At 43.0% G+C, this 16,928-nt stretch overlaps 1 protein-coding gene across 1 annotated transcript in view; it reads right to left on the bottom strand.

Annotated features, from left to right (window-relative positions):
• Positions 1-1,695: 1,695 nt before the first annotated feature.
• Positions 1,696-16,928, bottom strand: part of LOC115219099 (condensin complex subunit 2) — a 90,166-nt gene continuing 74,933 nt past the window's right edge. The window contains exons 15-18 of the mRNA XM_029789172.2: positions 11,018-11,185; positions 7,938-8,042; positions 4,189-4,371; positions 1,696-1,953 (exon numbers count right to left, since the gene is read on the bottom strand). Coding sequence (XP_029645032.1) covers positions 1,888-1,953; positions 4,189-4,371; positions 7,938-8,042; positions 11,018-11,185 — 522 coding nt within the window. The 3' untranslated portion in view covers positions 1,696-1,887. The remainder of the gene's footprint in view (positions 1,954-4,188; positions 4,372-7,937; positions 8,043-11,017; positions 11,186-16,928) is intronic.

Here is a 16,928-nt window from a genome sequence, read left to right on the forward strand (position 1 = left end):
ACACCACCCGCACCCTCTGAATCCCACCCTTCCCCTGCAGACAGTGAACCCACCCGCTCCCCTCCAACAAGAAAACAAAAGAAAAATAATAATACAGACAGACAAGAGTTTGAAAACGAACCCAGGCCGAACATTTATATTGTGACTGAACAGAAAGAGGTTGAAAGGGTAATGGAGGAGTATGAATGGTATGAAATGGATGGGATCAGATATGCAGTGCTGGAAAAGAAGAATATAGATGAATTTGTGTTGAGGTGTGAAAGGGAGAATTGGGAGGTGAAAGATACAAGAATGAGCGATGAATTCGTGGAATATATGGAGGACAGTTTCGGAGTAAGAATGGATATGGATGGTCTTCGTATAGGGAATGAACATTCAGGTGACAGTGAAAACAAAAGGACAGGTAAGTGATGCTGGCGGAGGGGGCCGTTAGCATCGCTTTCATATTATCATTTTTTCATTTTAATATTCATTTACTCATAAATTTAATCATATTGTTCTATGTCCCCCATGTTTTGTTATGTCCGCCATTCTTCGTAGCCCCTGGTGGGTAATAAAGAAATAACATGGAGGAAAGCACCTTCGAAAAGTGTCTTGGTGGGACTATGAAAGATATCTAATCAGAGGCGGTAAATTCGCCACAATGGAAGCAAGATTCGAGTCAACGGAGAGTGCAAGGGAGTATTCGACTCAAACTTGCAAAGTGGAAATATTTTATTTTTACCTTTATATCTAGGATGTAGGACGTCCTGGAAAAAAATTTGAAATGCCCCCCCACCCCCAAGTAGAGGTAGGCTGGATTGTAGCCACACTTCTATGCAAGAGGGAGGACAAGATACAATTGATCGAAATTACAAGAGACGGGCTAACAATTCCAGTATGTTATATATTTTGGGTATTGTTATCACTAGCGATATCAAGATATAACTTTGTATTTTGTATTTTATGGGTAGATGTATATATATATAGATGTACATGTAATATATACACATATATACATGCACTAGCACTATGACCCGGCAACGACGGGTCTTTAATGCTAGTATATATACATACATATATATATATATATATATATATACACATATATCTATATATACACACACATATATATATACATATCCCTAGAGCGAAGGCGGGAGAGATATGCAGTGATATACATCTGGAAAATCCTGGAGGGTCTTGTCCCAAACTTTGGCATTCAAAGTTACCCCAACATCACCATCAAAATACAGGACCAGATACTGCAACAGCTTGGGTTTCAGAGGACCACAGCTCTTCAACAACATCCCTAAATGCCTGAGAGACTTGCATGGTGTGGATGTGGGTTTCTTTAAAACTAAACTGGATCTCTTCTTGTCAGGGGTCCCAGATGAACCTACCTCTCGGCAGGAGACACAGATGCAGGCAGCGGCATCGAACTCCCTTGTTGACCAAGTGCACATATCAGAGGTGGATTCATATACTAGTGTAGCTCATTCAGCGGTGGTGCCCCAGCATGGCCGCAGCCTTCGGGCTGAAACATTTTTAAGGATTTATACATACATATATACATACATATATATATATATATACATATGTATATATATATATACATACATACACCCACACACACACACACACATATATATATATATATATATATATACACATAAATAGAGAGACAGAAAAATAGAATAAATTAAGTAAAATGTGTAAAAGTAGATGAAAGCAATAAAAAAAAATTCACTTTATTAATGATTAATCAAGGGTTCAAATCTAGAATCCATCAATAAAAATTCATTTGAAATTAGGGGGATGACTTGACTGAAACCTTGATTGTGTAAGTTGGAAATGTACAAATGGAAATAAAATAATGATAATAAGTGTTGATGCAAAGGGGACAGTTTATGCAGTTGTAATAGGTTGGCAAATTTCTATCTCCTTCATGTCAGGCGTTTGCAACTTGAGTCCCTGGTAAAGTAAGAGAAAGAACAGAAATATTGTTTTAGTAATTCCATGACAAGATTACCTTTGGATAAGGAGATAATCTAGACAAGTAAAGTGGTAATGGTATAAATCTTCCTTTATAGGTAAATATACATATACACATATATATATAATCCCCATCCCTTGTGAGTATGCCCAGCACTTTGCTACCATCTCTATCCTGCTGTCTCCCACTTTCCCTCTCTCTCCTTTTCCTGCACTCCCTCAGGTTGGGTAACCATGTATTTCCTTTCCAGCAGCACCTGTTTCTGTCTTCATACCTGATCTCTCTCTCTATCTGGCCAGGAAACCGTACAGCTTCTGTCTCTTTACTTCACATAAGATCACCCTCTCCAAAAGAGATTCTTTTTTTGTTTCTTGCAAAAGAGATTCTTTTTTTGTTTCTAGTCTTGTAAGTACTTGGTGACCTTGTCAGTGCAAGTGCCACTTAAATGCACCCAGTCCACACTATAAAGTGGTTGGCATTTTGAAGGGCATCCAGCTGTAAAAACCTTGTCAAAACTGACCTCGCTTGTGCTGGTGCCATGTAAAAAGTACTAAGTCCACTCTGCTGGATGGGTGGTGTTAGGAGGGCAAAAAACAGTCACAAAAATCTGGTGAAGGCTTCTGCCTGGCCAGCTATTGTGAAACTGTCCCACCCATGCTAGCATGGAAGGTGGATGTTAAACAGTGGGTGCTCCCATTGACCTTGACATATAACAGTTCAACAACCTAGCTATCAGACTATCCACACAGATGATTTGCTTAGCACAACCCTGTTTCACAGTGATTCATTACAGTTCTCTTTTTACTTGGAGACAATTTTTTTCAGGATATCAATCATCATCATCATCATCATTTAACATCAGTTTTTTTTTTTATTCTGGTATGGGTTGGACGGCTTCACAGGAGCTGGCAAGGCCAGGGGCCACACCAGATTCCATAGTCTGTTTCAACATGGTTTCTATGGTTGAATGTCCTTCCAAATGCCAATCACTTTACAAAGTGTATTGGGTGCTTTTTATGTGGCCCCATCACCAATGCTTTTTACATGGCCCCATCACCAGTGCCTTTTAAGTGGCCCCCATCACCAGTGATTTTTACATGGCCAGTGCTTTTTATGAGGTCCAATCACCAGTGATTTTTATGTGGCCTCATCACCAGTGATTTTTACATGGCCACTGTTTCTTTACGTGACCCCATCACCAGTGCTTTTTTATGTTGCACCAGCATTATTAACATCTACTTTTTCATGCTTCTATGGATTGGGCAGAAATCTCTGAAGCAGATTTTCTAAGGCTGGTGCCCTTCCTGTTGGCAACCCTCACTTGTTTCCAAGCAAGGTAATATTTCACCCATGGCCAGACAGATTTCCACAGAGGGCTGAAAATGAAGGACACAACCTGTATGACAGTGACCTTCGACCCACAACGATGGTTCAAAGGATTGGATTTACTTTCTCAAAATGACTTCTCCATCTCTTCATCGGTTGCAAAGACAAGAGTTCCACTTGATACGATCAACAGAACAGCCTGCTCGCAAAATTAACATGCAAGTGGCTGAGCGCTCCACAGACACACATATCCTTAATGTAGTTCTCAGGGAGATTCAGCATGACACAGAATGTGACAAGGCTGGTCCTTTGAAATACAGCTACTACTTGTTTTAAGCTAGCTGAGTGGAATGGAGCAACGTGGAGTAAAGTGTCTTGCTCAAGGGCATAATGCATCACTGGAAATTGAACACATGACCTTACGATCGTGAGCCGAATGCCCTAACCACTAAGCCACGTGCCTCCACCTCTTTCCAGATGGGGAAGCCATGTACAGACCGTTTCAACAAGGCACTTGATCCTGTCCTTCTATCATATAGCTCAACACTATACACAACTCATTTAAGGGATCTTGTTTGGGGAGTGCTTGGCAAGCTTGCCAGGGCTGGTACTGTGAAAAAAGCACCCATTACACTTTATAACATGGTTGGCATCAAGAAGAGCAGCATCAAGCTGTAGAAACCCTGCCAAAGCATTGGAGATCAGTGCCACTCTCTATCTTGTAGGTTCATGTCAAACTGTCCAATCCAAGCCAGCATTGAAAGAGGGACGTTAAATGATGATGATGATGATTGGCCAGATGAGGCAAACTGATAAAGGAGGAATATTACCAAAAAGACAAAGAAAGAAAGAAAAAAAAAGAAAGGAAAAACAAGGATGAAACTTACTTTTTCATTGGCCAAATGAAGCAAACAGACAAAAGCAATCGGGATGCTGATGTTGTTGGCCATAAAACTTGGAACGGAGACTGGCAGCTTTCTCATTACTTCACTGAAGTATTGGGTATGATCTATTCTGTCTGCAGTTTCCAAGGCGATTCTGTGAGATGCTGAATTCTGGTCAACATTTTCCTAAAGTAAGATGGAAAAATCATTAATCAGAGAGTAAGAGAGAGTGGGAGGAGAGAGGGGGTGGATGAAGGAGAGAAAGACTTTGGTGAGATGTGATGATGGTATTTGTGGGTCATGACTTTCATGGTGTCGGGTTGGTCATGATGGTGATATTAATGATGATGATGATGATAATAAAAACACTTATTTCAGCCATTAGACAGTGGCCAAGTTGGGGTACTGCCTTGGAGAATTTTTAGCTGAATGGATCAACCCTGGGACTTTTCTTTTTAAGCCTGGTACTTATTCTATCGGTCTCTTTTACCGAACCGCTAAGTTGCTGAGACATAAACACACCAATACAAGTTGTCAAGCAAAAGTGGGGGCCAAAAACAGACACAAAGGCACACACAGACATGTGGGCTTCTTTCAGTTTCCATCGACTAAATCCACTCACAAGGCTTTGGTTGATTTGAGGCTATAGTAGGATACACTTGCCCAAGGTGCTATGGTGCTATGCTATGGGACTGAACCCAGAACCATCCATGTGGTTGGGAAGCAAGCTTCTTTATTTCATATAATTTGCCACAAGGGCATCACACAGATGGAAGCTTTGCGGGCTGGACACGGACATTAATGAGATGAATGATAATGATGCAAAAATGATGATGATGGGAGAAGACGAAAGTGCCCGCCGACTTCCACTTCTCTAAAGCAATGTTCTTTTTTCCTTTTTCCCCCTGAGGCAATAAACCTCTTACTTAAACAACACAATGTTCAGAATTCTTTTCTCTTTTTTAAAACACAATGAGGTTATAAACCTCGTACGTTACACAAAAAGTCACATATTTCACATTTTGTAGACTCGTTCAGGTTATCCGGCTGACCAGTATCCTTGCTTCATTGAAGCATGTACTCGGTTCCAGGCCGGACCACACAGCCATATATCTGTAGGAGCCCTCCAGGAAGGAATTCATGATCCTGCACAGATCACTATCCCATAGGGCCTCCGCAGCCACCTGCGAAGGCCACTCAGGGTCCTCCATGCAGGACAGAAGTCCCACCCATCGGCCCCTCCTTTCCATTTTCTTGACTTCATTTTCTGTGGTTCCTCCTTTGTGGAAGACGACCACAAATTCATCCTCCAGCGGCACACCCACTGGAGGAGGATTGGGACACACAGGCAACGTATCACAACCCGCAGGCAATGTCCTGTTTTTCTTCTTTCTTTTTTTTCTTTTTCCCTTGGGCCGCAAGAGGGTGAGGTTCCTGTGATGCGTGCAGCAGGTCCTCCTTTTCTCCCACAGCCCTCGGGTCTTTTGGTGGGCAACCATTGTTGCCCCCCCTTTCGTTTTTCCAAGGAGGTAGAAACCTCCTCGTCATCCTCCTCCTTCTCTCCCTCCATTGAGGGAGCAGGGAGAGATTCCACTATTAACTGCTCCAGGATCCTATTTTGGTCCTTGGGGCAGTTTTTTTAATGTTGCCGGTCTCTAGGCACAGGTGACACTTGGGGGGGGGGTCCCTCGAGCATCACTGAATACCTAGACCCGGCCATCCTCAAAAAATCTGGAAAGACCAGACTTTCGGCTGATTGGGTCCATAGGGTCAACACAGCTTTTGACCCCTTCCAATCAACCGCAGGCAACACTTTCACATTAAGCAGCTTGGTACTGCTACCACCCAGACCCCGGCGGATAGAGTCCTCTATCCACTCGGGCTCAATTCCGGGTGGCAAGCCACAGACCCAAGCCCTCGTTAACTTCTTCCCACAATAACTGGGAAGAAACATTATTTCCTTCCCCTCGAGGGGCCGGCTTGCAAAATCGCAAGCTTCTTGGTGGGAGTCAAATAGCAACCAGACCATTGCATACTTGACTCCCCATGAAATGAATTTAATGGCTGGCATGTATTCTGCCAGCTCATTCAAAATTGTGGCCTTCGGGAAGACGGTTATTGTGTCAAGTGACTTTGAATAAGTCCTCAACACCACTGTCTTCTTTTCAAGCTCTTTTAGCCATTTTTTGGGAGGTGTTAAGTCCCACACAAGAAATTCCTTTGCCATTTCTAACACAAAGTTCAAATACAGTTCAAAATGTAAAATAAAAAAGAAGGGACAAAATAAAATAAAAATAACAGTTCAATAAAAGTTCTTTTTTTTTTTAAATAAATGAAAGCTTTGAAGAAGAGAATTCAAATCCTGGCAAAGAAATATAACGATATACCTTTCTAATATTGGCACAAGGCCAAGTCAGTTACATGGTCCCTAGTATTCATCTGGGGCTTAATTTTATTGACTCCCAAAAGGATGATAGGCAAAGTCAACCCTGTTGGCATTTGAACTCAGAACATAAACACAGAAAAAAATGCTGCTAAGCATTTTGTCTGATGTGCTAATAGTTGTGCCTACTCACCATCCTCCTTTCTTTATTACCCACAAGGGGCTAAACATAGAGGGGACAAACAAGGACAGACAAAGGGATTAAGTTGATTACATCGACCCCAGTGCGTAACTGGTACTTATTTAATCAACCCTGAAAAGATGAAAGGCAAAGTCGACCTCGGCGGAATTTGAACTCAGAACGCAACAGCAGATGAAATACCACTAAGCATTTCGCTCGGCATGATAACGATTCTACCAGCTCACCATACTCATCCTCATTGACACCATCATTATTATTTAATGTCTGTTTCCCATGCTGGCATGGATTGGATGGTTTGACAGGGGCTGGCCAGGCAGAAGACTGCATCAGGTTTCACTGTCTGTTTTGGAAGGGTTTTTAAGGCTGGGTGCCCTTTCTAACACCAACCACCTTACAGTGTGAACTGAATGTTTTTTATGTGGCGCCAGCACCATGGCACCACTTCATAATAATAATTAGAAGTCAATAAAAGTCCCACTAACATTTGAACTCAAAGGATAAAGAGAGATTGAACTAAATTCTGTATTTGGTCTTGGGCTCTACCATTTCTGTCAACCCACAAATAAGAAGGATTTCCTACATTGATACAATGCCACACATTTTGGATGAAGGTCATCGTCAATTCATCATCACTGTTTTAATGTCTACTTTTCCATGCCTGCACTTGTTGAACGGAGTTTAATGAGCCAGATTTCCTATGGACAGGTGCCTTTCCTTTTGCCAACCTTTACCTGTTTCCAAGCAGGGTAATCTTATCTGCATAGCCAGCAACATGTTTGAAGAATATTAGAAATAAATGGCATTCATTTACAATACTCATGCAATGTCAAGACAAGGAAACACTATGGGCTTCTTTCAGTTTCCCTCTACCAAATTCACTCACAAAGGCTTTGGTCAACCTGGAGCTACAGAAGATACCTTGCCCAAGGTGCCACACAGTGGGATTGAACCTGAAACCATGCGGTTACAAAACAAACTCCTTCACTACACAGTCATCCTTGCACCAATGCGTACTTGATTAAATCAGCTGCATTAATTCATTTGTACTTTATTACACCAGCCCCAAGGAGATGAAAAGTAGGGTCCACTCGAGCAAAATCTGAATTCAGAACAGAAAAGATACTTAACAATAACAACAACAATAACAAGGAAGAATAGGAATCATACTTTGTTTTCTGAAGTTGATGACAGTAGCTTCCACATGGATTCCTTAAGGCAACGGACATCTATCTTCTTCGCTGTTTTTGCGTAATTGATGTTGATTTTGGCCACCTGACGGAAAGAGAGAGATGTTAGAGGTAATATATGAAAGGGAACAATAAGACTGTGTGGTACCTTAGGGTGAGCACTAAAACACTACTGGGTTATCTGGAATACATTATAAAGACAATAAGATGGTGTGGTACCGTAGTGAACATTAAAATGCCACAGAGCTATTCTACACATAAGGAAAAATAAAAATAGAAGGTATCTTAGTGATTACTAAAATACTACTAAGGTTGTGCATCTTGTTGGTTAAACCTATTTGGCTTATAAACTAGTACAGCAATCATCATATTTCATCATCATCATCATCATCGTTTAACGTCCGTTTTCTATGCTGGCATGGGTTGGATGGTTTGACTGGGGACTGGCAAGCCAGGAGGCCACACCAAGCTCCAATCTGATCTGGCAAGGTTTCTACAGCTGGATACCCTTCCTGATGCCAACCACTCCGAGAGTGTAGTGGCTGTTTTTCACGTGCCACCGGCATGGGAACCAGTCAGGTGGCACTAGCATCAACCACATTTGGATGGTGCATTTTTAACGTGCCACTGGCACAAGTGGGGCTGGCATTAACCATGTTCGGATGGTGCTTTTTACATGCCACTGCCACAGGGAGCCTGTATATAATAAATACTTTTTCAAAATTTCTAAACCTAGAAATCAGAGATGCAAACATTAACCATTAACCCTTTAACATTCAGATTAATCAGTCAAATGTAATCCTTATTTATTCATTTAGCTTCAAGATGTTGACGATTGATTGTTTATTTTCAGAATGACATTGTAGGATGGCTGCAAGAGGCCAGATCTGGCCACTTTAACCCTTTTGAAACCAACCCGGCTGAAACCACCTCTGGCTCTGTAGTACAAATGTCTTGTTTTCAAAAGTCCTGAATTAAAATCTTCCACCAAACCTTAGTCACAATTTATGTTCCTAACACTAGCTGAATGATAACTAAGTTATTTTACTAAATTGTTTGTTATATTTAAAATTAATTAAAAGAAAGAGAGCATCTCAACAGAAATATGGTAACAAAGGGTTTAAGCATAAAACAGGAAAAATATTTCGGCAGGATATAGCCAGTTTGAATGCTAAAGGGTTAAACATCATGCTGTCCACCATTATTATTTTCTTTGTTGTTAAGAGTCTAAATTTGACTGACACTCTATCGGTTACGGCAATGAGTGCTCCAGTTGATCCAATCAATGGAATAGCCTACTTGAGAAATTAACAGGCAAGTGGCTGAGTACTCCACAGACACACTTAGCCCTTAATGCAGTTCTCAGGCAGATTCAGCATGTCATAAAGAGTGACAAGGCTGGCCCTTTGAAATACAGGTATACTTCACTTTTTGCCAGCTGAATTAACTGGAGAAACATGAAATAAAGTGCCTTCCTCAAGGACACAGCATGCAGCCAGGTATTGAACTTGTAGTGGCTTCATTTAGGCATAGGGTAGATTTGAACCTGAATCTGCCAATTTCCTTTAACATTTCAACAGCACTTTTCTCACAGAGAAAACGATAGTGACAGCAGTTACATTTACCAGATGGCTTTACTAATCCGATTTATGTGTTTGCCACTCGACCCTTTTAACCTCTTGTCAGCAGTAAAGAAGTGAATTGAGATAACAATGGACCCCATAAAATATCCATTGTTTTGGTTGCTTCTTGCCTTATAAATTCTAGCAGCCTTCAGGGTGAAGTTAGTCAGTGAGAGCAACTGACAGAGGGGAGGCTGACCAGCTCAAAACGAAATGCTGTCTCAACTGAAGTAACACCACAGAGTGAAAACTATGGAATTAACCCACACTCTCTCGTTTTCTTTCGTTGCTCAATTTCTTTGCTCTGCAACATTACCATATCTCTCTCTATACATTACTATGAGATCGTGTACACACATATACAGACCGAAATTAACTTTCTTTACCTCGCATGCTTTTCCACTGTATATTATTACACACACCTGCCTGTCGAGGCATGGCATTATATTAACAGATAGTAAATAAAAAAATTGGAGTCAACATCAACATTAATCACTGTTCTTCTTTCACCTTGCACATCTGTAACATCAACTCCCATTACAATTGGTAACGGTCAACTCCAACAATCATCATAATGCTATACCATTATAAATTCGTGACCTTACAACCATGATCCAAATGCTGTAACCACTAAACCATACACCTTCAAAATAATCTATATTTACACAGCTTATATCCCATGAAATTATCCATGAACCACTGGTACCGGTTCCTGCTTTCTGAAATTCCCTTCTTACTTGTCTCTCTTGCAACCAACAACTAACAGAATGTTTAACCCTTTCGTTACTGTATTTATTTTGAGATGCTCTGTGTTTCTTTCAATTACTTTAAATATAACAAAGAATTTATTAAAATAACTTAGTTATCATTAAGCTAGTGTTAGGAACATAAATTGTGACTAAGGTTTGGTGGAAGATTTTAATTCAGGACTTTTGAAAACAAGACATTTGTACTCAGAGCCAGAGGTGATTTCAGCCGGATTGGTATCAAAAGGGTTAAGAATTGTTTCTCCATTATATATTTTAATCCTTTTGTTACCATATTTCTTTTGAGATGCTCTGTGTTTCTTTCAATTAATTTTAAATATAACAAAGAATTTAGTAAAATAACTTAGTTAGTGTTAGGAATAACTTAGCCAGTGTTAGGAATATAAATTGTGACTAAGGTTCTCAAAAGAAATATGGTAACAAAAGGATTAAAATATATTTTAATTCAAAACTTATAAAAACAAGACATTTGTACTCAGAGCCAGAACTGGTTTCAGCCGGGTTGGTAATGAAAGGGTTAAACTGAATTCCAATTTTATGAAGCTCAGCAATTCTGCAAGGGTCATGGGTATTACTTATTATTCTTGGTTAAACGTTTTTGGGGAGAAAGAGAAATATTTTTTCTAAATGTAGCAAAGCACTAAATTCTTAGAAATTCTTTGAGAACAAACCTTGTGCGGTTGAGCAATTAAACCATCTTCATCAAGGGTCGACAGTTTTGATAAGTCCCCTCCGATGTTTGTTAAGTTGCCGTCAGAGCGCTGGCTGCTGTTGCTTGTGACACAGCTAAACCCAAACAAATCTTCTGAAGTATCGTCACAGTTATCATCATCCCCTGCCTGGAAAGAGAATAACAAAAAAAAAAAGAAAAGAAAAGAAAATTATAGGCAAAAAATAAATGTAACATGAATAAGATAACAGGGTAAAACTGTTAGAGGGAAATGTAAGGAAGAAGATGCGAAGAAGAAATAAAATAAAACAGGATAACACAATAAAAGAAAAGAAAGTGGAACAATACAGTTAGAGTTGAAAGAGATTTAGTTTCCTGTAATAGGTTGGGGGATATAAAAACATTTTAAAGGATCATGATAAATTTAAAAAATTACACAGCCTGGTGAGATATAATCGACCTCCCCCCCTCCCCCACAATTGTTGGTCTTGTGCCAAAATTTGAAACCATTATTATTATTATTATTATTATTATTATTATTATTATTTTCCGAGAAGACGGACGTGTGTGAAGCTGCCCTGTAAGTTTTCTGCAAATCTTGTTGGAAATCCTCTGAAAAGTTTTTATATTTTTAGATATTTGTGTGGCGAAGCCAACTAACTTCCAGCGGAGCTAGTTGGCTCGGCAAAATTTTGCCCCATTGGGGGTAAAATCACTGTTTGATAATTGACTTTTACATACATTTCACTTACAAATTTTCAAAATGGCTTCGAAAAGAACTGGCTGTTCTCTCTTTCAAGCTTCACCCCCACCACACGAAAAAATTTCATTAACGGCTCCGAACTGCCCATTTCGCACCTTAAAAGGCAAAGAAAATATTTTGAAGGAACATGCCGGCACGCGCAGCGTTCCAAAGAAAAGTGACAACGATGGCGTCACCTTTGATGTCATCAAAGATTTTCCTTCTCTTCCCTCCACCAGTGCTCCAGTACCGGAGAAGGAGGGAAATAAAATGACCAGCAACCACACTGACACCACCACCAGCAACAACACAGACAGTGAAAGCCATCATAGAAATTTCGCCTCCGCTGCAAAACAAAGCTCGGAGGAAGTAAACGTTACGATGGAGGAAATAAAAACTGCAAAGGAGTTGAGAAAAGAGGGGAACAGTGTTTTCCTCAATACACCTCAACAACTCATACATGACACTAACAAAAAGACAATTATTTACAAGGTTTTCGACAGAAAAAACAAAAAACTAATTAATGCAACACCACAGCAACTTGAAATAGCTCTAAAGCCCATATGGGACAAAAAGAGCTATGTCACCAGAGGGAAGTGTTTCGGAACCGTGGAGGTTCGTTTCCCAACAGAGGAGGATGCAAGGGCACATGCCATTTCGCCCTTGCAAAATAAAAATTTGTCGCTCGTCTCAACATATCTCGGTCGGCGACTGACAAAAATTAAAATTGATCTCGTGCCGCCTGAACTAAGTATATCTTGGCTGGTGGCAGCTGTCCTCTATGACATAGAGGACACTGCCACTATTCTAGGAGTACAAAGGTTGTGGGAGAAAAACTGGTAAGGTATGAGGGTGCAGCTGCTGGTACAAATCCAGCAGGAAAACATCAATGCCATACCTGACAGTGTGAATCTGCCAGACGGCACCAGAATGGATGTTGCTGTAGAGGGGTGAAGGCCAAAATGCTACCTCTGCAGCAGTGACAAACATTTAAAGAAAGATTGCCCCACTTACAAACAGAGAGTGGAGGCGGAGAGAAAATCTCTACAAGAACAACAACAGAAACAACAACAGCATGAAACACCAAAGGCTGCCACACCACCAACACCATCACCACCACCACGACGAACGACACCACCTCCAACAACCACCAAACCAACACCAACCCCAACACCAAGACAACAACAAAAAAGGAAGAAGAATCACCGACACCGTCACCATCACCAACAGATACAGCAACACCACCCCGCTACCAGCAGAACCAACAATTTTTCGCCCTGCTGCTGAAGCAGACCCGACAGCCATCCCCTTTCCGGATCAAGACAGCTCGGATTGTGTGAGCACTGATACAGAGAAAGGTGAATGGCACACAGTGCCTCCGAAGAATAAGAGGAGGAAGAAGCAAAAAGATACACAGGGGAAGCACAAACAAATAGTGCTTCCCAACATCAACAACAACACGCACTCACAACAACAAACAACAACACTTTCGACACCACTACTGCCACTGCCACACACACCAACACACACAGACACGATCACAGCCATAAACACAAAAAATGAAAAACTGGTTTCATATATAAAAGATAACACAAGTACAAACATTACAGATTTTATAATACCTACACACATCACACCACCAGCACACATTCTCACCATCAAAATAAACCAAAAGACATACAGTGACATAAAAGAGAAATTCCCTAATGATGTCGGATCGCTAGGGAGAAGTTTCTCAAAGAAACTTTATAAAAACATTGTGGGAACACCCATGCAAAAGCACAAGGGAGCCACTCCCACCACCACCAACAACAGTAAGTAGAGCCTTTTCTCCCTTTTTTTTTTTTTTGTCACATTTTGAAACATGGCAAAACCTAGAATCGTTTGCTTGAATGTGAGAGGCCTCGGGTTACCTGTTAAACGACCTGAGGTTTCATGATGTGGATGTAGCAGCCATTAGTGAAACCAGGCTCTCCGACCCACAGGAACTTGCAGCGCTTTTCAGCGGATACGAGATCTTTCTATCTCCATATCGGCCGGGAGCGGGCGGTGGTGGTACTGCAGTGTTGTTTCGGAAGGGCCTGGACTTGAAAATAAGGACAGTCTTCCTGGATCCGGAAGGTAAGTTGGTGGTCCTCGACGTAGACGGTAGTGACGGCGGTGCTTTCAGACTGCTGGCTGCCTACGCTCCGACAGGAGCAGGGCAGTCGGATTATTTCAAACGTCTGGAAGTTTTCCTAAGAACGTCACGCACTCTAGTGCTAGTTGGGGATTGGAACGCTGTCTTAAACGAACGTCTCGATCGGGTGGGCAGGGGAGCATCTGATAGGAGAGGGGGGTGCAAGAGCCTCGCCAACCTGCTCGGATGCTTTCAGCTGTCCAACAGGTTTCAACTAGACAACCCGAATGTGCCAATGTGGACTTGGACCAATTGCATCGGGTCGTCTAGATCGTACTTAGATAGAGTGTTTTGTAGGCCAGCGGATAAGGACAGCATAGGGTGTCCACAATTCCACCTAGTCGACTACACGGACCACAAATTCGTGATCTGTACGGTCGACTTAGATAGGCTACATAGACAAGGACCCGGCTACTGGAAGCTGAATGCGTTGTTAACGGCGTGCAAAGCCTACAGAGACCGGATTAATTTATTAGTTAAGCAGGCGCTCACGGGGGCAATCATCAACAACAACTGGTGGTTTGCCCTCAAGAGAGCAATTAGAGTAGAGTTGATTAGGTTTAGTAAGACTCTAGCTATTGAACGTAAGAAGAGAGAGCGGGATTTAGTTAAGAAACTAGATAAGGCTCTTGAGACTGGCATCGCGACTGACGTGTTGGCGGCAAGGTTGGCCCTCGACCAACACTTTGACACCAAACACGAAGGCTGCGTTGTCAGAGCTAAGGCACGTTCGCTAAGCGGGGAGGGGACTAGGGCCACTCGATGGACCCGCGTGGCGGAGGCGAAGCGAGGCAACCATTCGGTCTTTGGTGGACCAGAACGGGCGCGAGGTTACCGAACCGAAGCAGATGTGTGTGGTGTTTCAGCGGCACTTTACTCAACTGTTTGAGACGAGCGGTGGAACGGACAATGATACAGAATTTGGTGTGCACCTGGATGGCCTACCGCAACTCTCGGACAGCGAGGCAGAGTGCTGCAAAGGACCGACATCTGCCTGGGAAGTGGAGGAAGCAATGAAGAGTTGCACGAGAGGTAGATTGCCGGGTTTGCTCTACGAGCTTTACACTTCAATGCCAGACTTGTTTGTGGGCCTGCTGGCAAACGTCTACTGCAACTGGCAGCAAAACGGGAGAATTCCTGCTTTTGTCTGTCGAGGGGTGGTGGCTTTGCTGAGAAAGGACCCAAACAAGGGGGACGTTATAGGGAATTTTCGGCCCATCACTCTGCTCGAGGCAGAGTTGAAGATTTTGGCCAAGGTGCTAGCCAAGAGATTGGCGCTTGTCGTGGACAAGCTGGTTGGCAAGATGCAAACATGCGCCATACCGACCAGGTCAATACATGACAATCTCCATCTCATGCGCTACAAGATAGAGAGGGTGGGTAACGACACTGGCGTGGGTGGGGCTTTGATCAATTTAGATCAGAGTAAAGCCTTCAATAGGGTCGACCATCGGTACCTGGCAGCTGTTCTCAAGGCAGCCGGCTTCGGTCCAGTCTTCTGCGGGTGGATCGCTGCTTTATACAGCAACATCTGCTCAGTGATACGGGTGAACGGTCACCTTTCGGAACCGTTTGACATCTCACGTTCAGTCCGCCAAGGATGCCCTCTCTCCTCCCTCTTATACATATTGACTCTCAAGCCATTACTGCGCAAGTTGGAGGCTTTGAGGGGTATCCCGCGTGATCTAGATGGAAACAGTATGTCTGCCTATGCCGACGACGTCACCGTGATAGTGTCGAGCCACAGGCATATTGACCTGATTGGCGAGACGCTAAACGAGTACGAAGTGGTGACAGGGGCAAAGATTAACGTGGAAAAGTCTGTGGACTTGCAACTGGGCACCTGGAGAGGCAAGCCCATGCTGTCCAACAGCGTCGTAGGGCACTGGACAGACGGACCCGTTAAACTGCTCAGGGTCTGGTTCGGTCCGGACCTCCAGGTGGATAAAAACTGGGAAGAGGTGACGAGCAGGGTGGCACGTCTCACCCAGAAATGGGCTGAGAGGAAGCTGTCTCTGAAAGGTCGAGCGGAGGTGGCGAATGCGTACATCGCATCCGTCATCTATTACCTATTTCTTTACTACCCACAAGGGGCTAAACACAGAGGGGACAAACAAGGACAGACAAGGAGATCAAGTCGATTATATCGACCCCAGTGCGTCACTGGTACTTAATTTATCGACCTCGAAAGGATGAAAGGCAAAGTCGACCTCGGCGGAATTTGAACTCAGAACGTAGCGCTAGACGAAATACCGCAAAGCATTTCGGGCGGCGTGCTAACGTTTCTGCCAGCTCGCCGCCTATTACCGCTTGACCGTCGTCCCTTGTCCCAACCACTGGTTGGCCAAGCTGGTACGCCTGCTTTTCGACTTTTTGTGGAAGGGTCAGGTGCCACTGGTCAGGCGATCCACCTGCTGTCAATGACCGCTGAACGGAGGCCTTGGCATGCCAGTTTTACTGATGCGCAGACATGCACTCAGGCTAAGGCATCTCAAGTGTTTCCTAGACAGTGAACAGGTGTGGTCGTCTTTTGTCAGACGTGACTTTCCGCAGCTCCTCTCTTTGACAGAGCTGCAGACCTGGATCAAATGTAGACCGAGAAAAGGCGCTTGGCACCTTGAGTGCCGTCAAGCTCTCTCCGCCCTCCACCAGGCGGGCAATGCGATCGGTTTTAGTTCCACTCTAGCTTTCTATAGAGGGTTAGTGGAGGAAAAATTGCGACGATGTTGTCGGGGAAACTCTAGGCGTTGATGATAACGAACTGAGCGGTCTGTTTGGAAGAGCTTTCGGACCGGGGCCAATGGATAATTTCCAAAGGTCCCTCACCTGGCAGTGCTGCCAAGGAGCTCTGCCTGTTTGAGATAAACTCTACCGGCACGGAAGTGCCATCAGCCGGGCCTGCCCGAGGTGTTGCCAGGACGACGAAACCGTTTTGCAAGCACTCGTCCAGTGCCCGAGTATTGCTGAACTATGGGTTTATGTCGAACAGCT

The sequence above is a fragment of the Octopus sinensis genome, linkage group LG14 (genome assembly GCF_006345805.1).
Source record: "Octopus sinensis linkage group LG14, ASM634580v1, whole genome shotgun sequence".
Lineage (NCBI taxonomy): Eukaryota > Metazoa > Mollusca > Cephalopoda > Octopoda > Octopodidae > Octopus > Octopus sinensis.